Consider the following 12,222-nt stretch of genomic DNA (forward strand, 5'->3'; position numbering starts at 1 on the left):
TAATTTGTCTTTGTTTCTTAGTGTTGCAGAATATGTTTCCTAATTTTTTTTTAAATAAAATTTCTAGCCATATTTTTTATGAGTCCAAGTTTTCAATTCCAAAAGCCAAAGAAGCTCGACATGCTTTCTAATTTTCCAAACAATTTGTTCTAAGTCCAAGGTTTGTGGAGTCCTTTTTTTGCATCATACAAACTTTCGAAAGTCAAGTCATTGTGATTAAAATACTTATTTACTAATTAAATTATTCATTACTCAATCGAAACAACGTGCTAAAACCATCACCACAGAGTTAATCATTAACTAAAAGTAAAAGCAGTTGGGTCATTCTTCAAACACATTCAATTTACAAATACAACAAAAAAACTGATTCTAAAGGCCTTTGGAATCCACTTATTTTAGTGAAATTGAAAACTTTTTTATTAAAGATACTATAAATAGAGATAAAAGTTAGCTGAAATAGTACCGTGGGACCCATGAATAGTACCAAAAAGTGCAGTGAGACTCATGAATAATAGCAAAAATAAGCTGAATAGTAAAATAAATTAGCAAAAATAATCTATGCCAAATGCATACTTAGGGTCCGTTTGGAATCCGCTTATTTTGCTGAAAGTCATTTTTTCTTTTATTTAGCTTATTTTTGTTATTATTCATAGGTCTCATTACATTTTTTTGGTACTATTAATGGGTCTCACTATACTATTTCAGTTAACTTTTACCTTTATCTACAGTACTTTTAGCAAAAAGTTTTCAGTTTCAGCAAAATAAGTAGATCTCAAATGGACAGTACACTGTTTTCATTCATAGGGTAAACATAAGAACACTAGAATAAACACCTACAAATTTATATTGCGTATTAATTTGTTGAAACAAAACAGCCACAAACAATAATTAGAAACCGAAAATCAGTAGATAGAGCATTGATTTACCAAATTAAAATTCGGGGTTTTGAGAGAGGGATTAAGAAAAAAAAATCTTGCGGCAACTTACACTACCAAAAAAAAAAAAAAAAGGATTTTGTAGTCACGTTTTTAAAATGCAGCTATAGGTCAAAAAAACGTGACTATACGATGATTTGGCCTATAGCCGTGTTTTTTTAGGCCGCATTTTCAAATGTGGCCTAAACCCCGTGACTATAGGCCAAAGGGGTCTATGGCCGCACTTTTTTAAACGTGGCTATAGTTCGTCCTTGCGACAGAGTTGCTGCATCTAAACGGGCCAACCTGTACCCATTTGTATCCAAGCTCGTACTTACTGTATATAAACCTTCCTTCATCTCTTTTAACAATTTAGCTAAATGAGAGGGGCTTTTCTGCAACCGTAAATTTTAATTTTTAAGGGAAAATAAATAAATAAACAGACTTACAGAACTTAACCCAAAATTCATATATTCATGAACTTGAGTGTCTTTCATTGAGTTATAAAACATCTACAAGTGGCAAGTGCTAGCAGTAGATACAGAAAGTTATGTAAAGTTTCATTGTAATTTGAGTTGGCAGTCCCTTCCACACTTGAATTTCAAAACCCTGCAATCATTTTATGAAACACAAAATATTTCACCATCGAAATTAGCTCAAAAATTATTTCACCGTCGAAATAATTAGCCAAGTAGTCTTGCTTGGGAAGGTGGAGACCACGCCACAATTCGTGGCTGACTTCGTACTATGCATGGCTGTTTTCTTTTGTACCTCCAAAAAATCATGTAGAACTTGTTTTTCTTTGGTCCCAATCTTCCATGGTTCCCATTTCGACTGATTCACACGAATTTTGTTTCTTTCACTCTCACAAACTCCAGGCTGTCTTCGAGAATAGAGCTGCTGCATACTTCAAAGACTTCGTTGAGTATATGTTCAATTATATCAACACTCGACAAACCTTTCCCCCATAAATTTTGTGAACATTGATCCAGACTTCCAAATGATTTGGCTTCATCAAAAAACCACAGGACATGGATGCTGTTAGAAATACTGAATGATTGTATTGTATTTCTTGTATAAAAGAATGTACATAGATGCCTTTATATAGGAGGCATATGTGTGCAGTACAAGTAAATATGTGTGCTATACAAGTAACCTAACTGGGCCTAAAGCCCACAACACTATATATGTTAACAGCCCCCCTCAAACTCAAGGTGAATGTGAGACCAACTTGAGGTTGTCAACCAAAGTACGAAGGCGTCCCTTAGGATGTGACTTGGTGAAGATATCTGCAAGTTGATCTTTAGAGGAGACTGAGATCAGCTTGAGAGCACCATGAACACACACACACACACACATACATATACATACATATATATATATATATATATATAATGAGAAGCCAATAGATATTTTAGAAATGTATAGTTTAAAAAAAGTGTAAGCTAATACTATGTATAATTTGAATCTCTTTAAAAAAAAGTTATAATTGTGATTATTTTTAATTGTACCCATGCATATATATGAGGCTACACTCTAGTTTAGTTAAAACCTAACAAGATTGAAAATCCTTAGTTTAAGGTTATTAAAAAAAATCTCCCTTTTATTGAATTCCTTTATCTCGGTCAAATTATGGTTAAATTGAGAGTTCGAACTCTAATTAGGAACTCTTTTTTTTCTTTTTCTTTTTCTTTTTTGGTATAATCAATGTCTTATTAAACATTCAATTTAATGGTTTGAGCGGCAGAGTACAACTCCAGAGTTACAAAATGTATTTGAAGGCCATTTAGTCAATATATGAATAAAACTCTTTGGCCATGTTTGGTACACTGAAATGTAAATTATAACAGGAATTGTAATCTTTATTGCTGGGAATAAAATGTGTTGTAATGGAATAACTAAACCTATTCATGAGTTTGGTTGTGAATTGTAACATTAGAATAAAGCTTAGGATTTATTTTAGAAAATATCTAGTTGATACCATTATATTTCCTAGAAAATAGTTATTTTAAATTTGAGAGAGAGATAAGTTATTTTTTGAGGATTTTTATTTCCATAATTTTTTATTTAGATTGATTTTCATAGAGAGAGAGAGAGAGAGAGAGAGAGAGAGAGAGAGAGAGAGAGAGAAAGAAAGGTAGAATTACTAGAATACAAAATCCCCAATTTATGCATGAAACACTAACCTTAAAGAAAAATTATGACATGGTACTTCCTTCCCTAGTATAAATCATTGGTCCTACTAGTTAAATGTGTTGTTAGATCCATTAATTATTTGAAAGGTGAGAGTAGCATGTCTACTAGAAAATAGTAATTTTAAATTTGAGAGAGAGATAAGTTATTTTTTGAGGATTTTTATTTCCATACTTGTTTATTTAGATTGATTTTCATAGAGAGAGAGAAAGAAAGGTAGAATTACTAGAATACAAAATCCCCAATTTATGCATGAAACACTAACCTTAAAGAAAAATTATGACATGGTACTTCCTTCATTAGTATAAATCGTGGATCCTACTAATTAAATGTGTTGTTAGATCCATTAATTATTTGAAAGGTGAGAATAGCATGTCTACTCTCAAAGAGTAGTGAATAATTTTCTAATCATAAAGTGTAACATATATCTTTAATGATACAGTTAATCAACCATTTAATGATGTGTTAATTGAAAGTAAATATATCTGCCAAAGTTGTCGATCCACTGCTCACAATTTGTTATAAAGACAAGTTATGGAGGCAAAAACTGTGACTTTAATTATGATCCTAGCATTATCATCCCTAGAGCTCTGCATACTGTGGCCAAGGTCCATAATACACGAGATTTTACTCTGTTAGTGGCGCATCATAACCCCATTTAATGAGCCTCAAGTCGCTGCATGTGATGGTGACTACCTCTACTAATGGTGTCATCTACGGCCTCTATCTCTGCCTGGGTGATGTTTCTAATGATATCTGCCAAAGATGTTTCAGCTATTTGAGAAATTTCATCACTAGTCGGTGTCCAACAAGTAGAAGTGCCATCATATGGTACGACTAATTTTTGAGCACCTGTTCTATTGAACGAACTTGTAGATGAAGCTTTAGGAACAGGTAAATTATTCAAGGCAGGTAATCGGTCAGTGGGTAATGGTGATGGTGTTGGGAATGGTTTTAGTCATTGGTTGGTGCAATGTACGAGAGATATAAATGGTATTGAATGAAGAAATTCTTACACAGAGAATTTCTGGATTGAAGCAAGATTTAAGACTAAAGCAAAGGTTGAATAACAGATAGTGTTGCAGAAGAGAGAGAGAGAGAATTTGAGAGAAAAAACTTCTATATTGAAAAATTATTTTTCTTGCTTAATGATACATCTGAGCCTTGCTCACTATTTATAATAAAATTTGTGATCATAACAGAATAATTAGGAGCTCCAAATTATACGGATCAAGTCCGTGATTTTAGGGAAGATTAACTGCAACAGAAACTGTTTTTCGTGCCAAAATAACTGTCATTTGAACCAGCCTAAACGTCACCGTTTTAGAGCTTCTCATCCACTTAACTTGTAGACAATCAAACGCTGCGTTTTGTCCAAGACTGATTAATCAAACGATACGTTCCACTCAGTAGCAACAGATATATTAATCTTGCCTCGAAACCCTGTCGTTTTGGTCCTTTGGCTTCTTCCTTTAATTTTTTTTTTTTTTTTTGATAGAGCTTCTTCCTTTAATTGATTTTAGAATCACCATCTTCAACACTGAATGCGGGGATTGCTTAAAAATGTTGATGGAGAAAGTCCTAGTCTGTCGCCAGGCGAAGAAAAGAGGTTCAGATCCTTAGCCCAAGTTGCTATCTACGGTAATCGGTTACTTCCCTGAAATGGGAAATATTTCTTGCCCAACTGGTACATGTTGTCCTAGCAATAGTATTGGACTACAATTTTCATTCTAGGTATTCTATTGAATCTAGACTGCTACAAAACTATGCGATATCACTTGGTATCTATTCTATTCTTTTTTCTTTTCTGTTTTTTTCCCACTTATTTCTTGGTTTTGTGGTGATGAGTTATGGTTTTTGTATCAATTAAGATAATTGAAGAAGACTACTTTTATGAGGAAAATAAACTTGGGAGAGGTGGATTTGGGGAAGTTTACAGGGTAGAAAAGCATTATGACATGAAATGCATTATTCAATTCCTTGGAGTTGAGTTAAATAATCATTTTTCTACATTACTCTCATATATACACGTGTGGACATGCATACAGGGTAGGCTATTTAATGGTCAAGAGATAGCTGTGAAAAGGCTTTCAAGAAATTCTAGACAAGGAGATCTAGAATTTAAGAATGAAGTCTTGTTAGTAGCCAAGTTCCAAAACACCAAAATTTAGTTAGGCTCCTTGGATTTTGCTTAGAAGGAAGAGAAAGACTTTTGGACAAAGTTTAACTATATATGTTGAAAATCTAACCGTTGAATTGCATGTTCTTTATTTTCTTAATATACATGTCAAATTTTGTGTCAATCGGATATTATTTACTATATGATCTAAAAGCTAATATATTTTTTTGCATAATTTTAAACTACAAAACCTTACAATTTAAACAATTTATTAATGATATAGCTATTGATCTTTAGTTTTCTCGAAATTTTGCAAGTATGGAAGATATAAGAAGAAAATGTAATCCAATAGTGAATTTGTCAAAATTCACCTCCAATAAAATGATATTGAGTAAAGTTATAGTCTAAATCTACAACTAATTTTGTAACTAAATTTTGTCCAAAACTTTTTATCTAAGAGTTTGTACCTAATACAAGCCTTGATAACTATATATTTAGCACTTATTTCATTTCATTGCTATTTTTTTTATTATAATAAAAAATTTTCGTTAAACAAGAATCTTGTTCTTTTTGTTGAGAAAGTAATTTTTTTAATATTTGGTGAATAATTTGATTTACTGAATCTATAAATCTAATGAAGCGAGCAAATTAGACTAGGAAGGGTGTAACAAAATCATAAGAGACATTGCTCGAGGGATTCTATATCTTCATAAGGATTCCGACTTCGGATAATGTGACACATTGATATTGAAGAGCATAAATAGATGGGTTTACACCACATCTTGTTGCATTTAAACTCCAAAATATTTTAATCTTCCTAACCAGGACAAATAATGTATGTTTCTTAGAAGTTGAAGTACAGTTGGAAAATAAGAGAAGTCAAAGGTTTACTCCAATAATTCAAGAAAGCATCTCCTTTCCTTAGTCACATGCTTCCGTGTAAGATAATTATTTCAAAATAATAATAAAAAGTGACAAAATTTGACCCAGACAACTTATTGGACTTCATTTTTTTTTAGGGGGAAAACCAGAAACTTTGACAAAATACTTTTTTTTTTCTAAGACTGAAAGTCTTATTAGCACATTTGAGAAAATAATGGGCGTTATTATTACTCACACTTTGTATTTCAATAACTGAAACCATGAATTTAACTCACAATTTCAATTTATGACATTGCGAGTAAAATATTTTGCCCGAAATAATTTATTTGGAGAATATTATTTCTTATGGATGAATGATAATCAGCCATATATAAGCATGTGGTCTGGTCAAATAACGAATTTTCTGTTGAAGCCTAGGAGGTAAAATGTTTTCTTTCCGCAACTCCAGAGCCTTTCTTTTCCTATCATTAGTTGTCTTTGCTCTTACCAGCTACATTAATTCCCAGCCTGTGCCAATCTACAATTATCACTATTGTTCAGTTGGACTAGGATCTCCCGAGCAAGCCAACGATGACTACCTATCCAACCTCGCAGTCCTCTTGGATTCTTTATCCTCCAAAGCTTCCCAAAACTACAGCTTCTACAAAGCTATATCTAATATTACTGGCATCTACGGCCTCTTTCTCTGCCGAGGCGATGTTTCCCAATATACTTGCCAAACCTGTGTCAGCTATGTGAGCAATTATAATAAAACTCGGTGTCCGGGTAAAAGTGCCATCGCATGGTACAATGAATGCATGTTAAGGTACTCTGACATTAATTTCTTTGGAGTGTCTCAGACAGAGCCACATGTGTTCATGTGGAATGCCCAGAATAATATTACTGCACCTGAAGAACCTAATTTTGGAGCACTTGGTCTTATGAACAACCTGAGAGATGAAGTTCTAGCAACAGAATTGCTGTTCAAGGCAGGTAATGTGTCAGTTGGTAATGGGAATGGTTTTAGATATGGGTTGGTGCAGTGTACAAGAGATATCAAGAGTACTCAATGCGGAAATTGCCTACAAATACTGATTGAGAAAGTTCAAGAATGTTGTCAAGCAAGGACAGAGTTTCGAATAATAAGCCCAATTTGCTCTCTAAGGTATGGCAACTACTCTTTGTTTCTAGAAGCATCAGCTCCTGTGCTGCCACCGTTGCCATCGCCATTGTTGCCATCACCGTTGCCATCGCCATTGTTGCCATCGCCACTGCCTGGTAATGGTAAAATATATACTAATTTGGATTTTTCATGGATAGTTCCCCTAAATATTTTGGACTTATTTAATTGCAGAATCTGACCACTCTGTGGATGAACCCTCCCCACTTTGTAGGGGAAAAAAATCCTCAACGTTTAAAATGGATTAATTTCATGCTTCATATGAAGTATTATAAATCTAAAAGTTATAGGATTTTGGTTGGTATATTTCATGAAAACGCAATCAAGATCGAGTCTATTACGCATGTCAAAAGTTCAGGATTAAAAGATTCAAGATGCAGCTCAATGAAGGCTTTTATTCAAGATTTATAAGAGTTCATGTCAGGGACGAACCCAGGATTTCAAGCTGGGGGGGCCGGAGATAAGCGAATTTTTTTTTTTTTCAAATACGCATCCATATAGTATTAATAAACTATCAACCAAGACAAATACCCAAAAATCATTGTTTCTTAATACGCATCCATAAACACACCCAAATTTTTTTTTTAAATACGCATCCATATAGTATTAATAAACCATCCAACTGTCTCTATCTCACTCTCGCCTCTCCCTTTCTTTTCTTTTCTTTTTTTCTTTTTTTCCTTCGTTTTTGGCTTTTCCGTTTGGTTTTGGGGTCTTTTACTGACTGCTGGGTTTTCTTCTTCTTCTTCTTCTTTTTTTTTTTTTTTTTTAACATATATATTTATATATATTTTAAGGTTTTCCCTCCATCCAATTTTTTCCATGCCCTGCAGAAATATACCAATGTCGCATATACCATGTTAAAGAAGAAATTTTTCGACATCCAGTTTATCATTTATTTTTTCAAAATAATGGAAATGTAACTTTGAATATTCGTACTCACATAGCTTAGAAGATACTCCCTATCCTCTCCATTATGTAAACAGGTAATTTTCCGACCGCTTACAATCTCCAAGATTAACACAACAAACTAAAGACATCTGACTTCACTGAAAATTGTCCTGTCATTGCATATTCGGGAGCCATATATCCACTACATATCAATATTAACAAAGCTAGTATCAATGTAAATGACAATAGAGCTCGTAATAGTTACATTCAAAATTTTCAATTTTCAATTCTTTTATGGCTTTCTTGCTAGTACTCTGACAGGTAATCTATTGAAATGAATTTTACTATGCATGTAGCTAGGATTGCATTCATTAGCTCTAGCAACTAGCAAGTTTGATGCTTACTATGTTCCCACATTCTATTTGTACTGCCTTCGGTTTGATCGGGTACAAACAGTTTTGCCATACCAAAATCTGAAATCTGGGATCATTTCTGCATCTAATAGAATGTTGCTAGCTTTAAGGTCACGATGAATTATCCGAAGTCGGGAATCCTCATGAAGATAAAGAATCCTCTAGCAATACCTCTTATTATTTGATAACGCCTTTCCCAACCTAATTGTGCACGCTTCGTAGGATCTAAATATTCATGAAACCAAATTAGTAATCAAATATTCTAAATTGAATTTTTCAACAAAAAGGAATTAAAATATTTTTCACCAACTGAAATTATTCTGATCAGATTATAAACTAATATTGAAAAGAACAGATACCAAATATGAAGTGATCAAGGCTTATGTTGGGCACAAATTCATAGATGAGAAGTCTTTCATTTCCTTCTATGCAGAACCCAAGGAGCCTAATTAAATTTCGATGTTGGAGCTTGGCTACTAAGAGGACCTCATTCTTAAATCTAAATCTCCTTGTCTGGAGTTCATTGATAATCTTTTCACAGCTATCTCTTGTCCATTTGAAAGCTTACCCTGTATATATGTAAGAATATAATTATGAATGAATAATCTCTAATTCAACTTCAAGGAATTAGAAAGATTGTGTTCACACATTATTGGCTCAACACATTAGGACATGATTAATAGTTCAGTTCATATAATAACATTCTCATACCTTGTAAACTGCCCAAATCCACCTTTCCCGAGCTTATTTGCTTCAGAAAAGTTATTTGTCGCAATTATAATAGTGCCAAAATCGAATTGCAAGGACTTCACATTTAGCTCTTCAAAGAGAAGAACAAGTTATATACACATTTAATAGAGGCAAGTTCATCTTAAATTAGAGTAAAACACTTGCATAGAGGAGCATGTAATGGATGAGTATTTTATTTACTTGCAGAGGAGAACTAATCAAAGCTTACAAAGAGATTTGAAATTATTAGACATGATTCAATTCAAATCAACTGTAATAAATTTCTCAATTTTATTTATTCTAAAAGCGTTATTTACTTAATGAGAAAGCCTACAACAAATTATGGCTTCTAATTGGAATTCAAGTGAAAGTACAATGATAATGTTATCCTTTGTGGTGCCCATGTCCATAGCTTTAAACCTCAACTCTCTCTCTCTAAAAAAGAAAAAGAAAAAAAAAAGGAGACTATTGCTTCCAATTATATTTGTGGGCTATTATATTGCCGTGGGTCTTTCCAGTAATGTATAACAAAATCAAAAGAAAAAATGTGTAAATAGCTACAGCTTGGACAAACATTTTTGGATTCTAGCTTTCCAAATATAGCTTGGTATTTTTTCTCAGCCAAACCATGTGTCAAATTTAGGCTTCAACAGAATAAAAATACTTTCTACAAAATATTCATTGAGGGAAATGATTTATTTTCATAGTTTGGTTGTAACTGAAAAAATAATCTCTAACTTTTGGTTGCACCGAAAATCCTAACGAAGGAAAGTGATGGTAGTAGTAGTAGTGGATGGTGGTGGTGATGACAGAGATGGAGACGGTGAGTTATTGGTAGCAACTGATGGTGGCCAGTGATTGGTTGCTACTATGGCTGAAGATTGGTGGTTGGATAGAGGGTGGGCTAAATGGCAACGTGGTTGTAATGACTGATGATTTTTTGGCCAACGGGCAGTGAAAGATGTGGTTGGATTGATGGTGGCACAAAAACTGGAAAACGGAGAGAAAGTCAAGAAGTGCTCGTTGCAGCATAGAGGATTTGAAAGGGGAGGTATGAATGAAGCCAAAAAAATTTTCTATGTGCTTCTAGTTTTGTTGACAATGGAAAATGGAAAATGTTACCATCTGTCGCACAAAAACTGGAAAACAGAGAAATTTTTCACCGAAATAAATGAAATTTTAAAAAGATGGTAACATATTGAGACAAACTTTTTATAGTCAAACTGGCAATAGATCTAATTTTTAAGATTGAGGTAGTCACATACTCAAATTTGGGGGGAACGGTCATTACAACTGTTTCTTTTTTGAAAATGCTAAATGCCGTTACCACAATTGCCATGTACTTATAAGAAAGATATTATTTCCTATATGCTTCACATGACACACACATTGTTAAAGTTTGTTATTATTTATACTAAAAGTTAACCAATACCTTAAGAACATTAATTTAAGAAATATTTTAGAAACTTTTTCTAGAAAAAAAAAAAAACTAATTTTTTTACACATTTTTATATTTTTCATGAAATTTGTATCAAAACTTTTCAATAATAGTCTAATAACAAATGCCGTAAGGGCATTTGTTAATAAGACCCTTAAAATATCTAAAAATAGCTTTCAAATAACAAGCAACACTGAGATCTTACCTTGAAGGTAATCCTTTGGCTTCCTCTTTCTTACTTTTAAAAAGATGCAAAGACTAATGACAAGTATCAGAATGATAACAGTCGTGACATGATGGCAATTTGAGTTATGTTTCTTTCATTACTGCCAAAACCAAGAGTATTAAAATTGTATCTGCTGAATTTGACCTAATAATTAATTCACAAATAAATGACAACTCATCAACACGTTAGCTATGAGTATTACCTATAAGGTCAACGAAAGGGTACTTCTCGATACTAGCAAAAAACAAAAAAAAAAAAAAAGGTTCAAAAAAAGGGTAGGTTTCAAATCTAATATTATAGTGGTGTTTAAATCTCATGCTGCTTTTCTTAAAAAAAAAAAAAAAAAAAAGCAACCTCTCATGCTTTATATCTCAATGCAAACATATAGCGGAGATTTTTTCTATAAATCTAGGAAAAAGTATTGTTTAAACCCCTAAACATATTCTGCAACAAAATTATTTAATATTGTGCGATAGTGGAAGCTTTGCTACCAATTGTTGTTAAATATGTGAGACAATAAATATTAAGCACAACATACACAAATTAATGTGGTTTAGCTTACTCTAAGTCTACCCACATCCGCTATTAATAAATGGATAGTGGTTTGGCATGAACCAGGGACGGACCCAGGTAGAAGGCAAAGGGGGCCTGGGCCCCCCTGGGCCCAAATTTTTTTTTTTTTAGTATGTAAATTTTCAAAATAAGGGTTGCGTCTCCTTGGTTTTTAGCTTGGGCCTCCCTCACCTCAACCATCCCTATCCCAGCCGGCCAGCCCAGGAGTTTTCAAAGCCATTGAAAACCTTAAAATATATATAAATATATATGTTAAAAAAAAAAAAAAAAAAGAAGAAGAAGAAGAAGAAAACCCAGCAGTCAGTAAAAGACCCCAAAACCAAACGGAAAAGCCAAAAACGAAGGAAAAAAAGAAAAAAAGAAAAGAAAAGAAAGGGAGAGGCGAGAGTGAGATAGAGACAGTTGGATGGTTTATTAATACTATATGGATGCGTATTTAAAAAAAAAATTTGGGTGTGTTTATGGATGCGTATTAAGAAACAATGATTTTTGGGTATTTGTCTTGGTTGATAGTTTATTAATACTATATGGATGCGTATTTGAAAAAAAAAAAAATTCGCTTATCTCCGGCCCCCCCANAAATTTAGACCCCTTAAACACACAGATTGCGTAGCCTAAATTAATTAGCCAAGTTGTTACTTAGTCAAATTATGCAATTCTAGGTTAAAGCAATCAAATAATCATA

General features: G+C 33.1%; 1 protein-coding gene across 1 annotated transcript; it reads left to right on the forward strand.

Moving 5' to 3' along the window:
• Positions 1–6,533: 6,533 nt before the first annotated feature.
• Positions 6,534–7,515, forward strand: LOC111986379 (antimicrobial ginkbilobin-2-like protein). Its single transcript, XM_065774465.1, has 2 exons — positions 6,534–7,365; positions 7,442–7,515. The coding sequence occupies exons 1-2, from the start codon at positions 6,534–6,536 to the stop codon at positions 7,513–7,515; spliced, it is 906 nt and encodes a 301-aa protein (XP_065630537.1).
• The last annotated feature ends 4,707 nt before the right edge of the window (positions 7,516–12,222 follow it).

This window comes from Quercus suber, unplaced genomic scaffold (genome assembly GCF_002906115.3).
Source record: "Quercus suber isolate HL8 unplaced genomic scaffold, Cork oak 2.0 scaffold_93, whole genome shotgun sequence".
Taxonomy (NCBI): Eukaryota; Viridiplantae; Streptophyta; class Magnoliopsida; order Fagales; family Fagaceae; genus Quercus; species Quercus suber.

Bases quoted from the DNA above. Each gene is read 5' to 3' on its own strand.
- LOC111986379 (XM_065774465.1), top strand. From the start codon at position 6,534: ATGTTTTCTTTCCGCAACTCCAGAGCCTTTCTTTTCCTATCATTAGTT. The intron at 7,366-7,441 runs GTAATGGTAAAA...ATTTAATTGCAG, and splicing joins GTTGCCATCGCCACTGCCTG to AATCTGACCACTCTGTGGAT.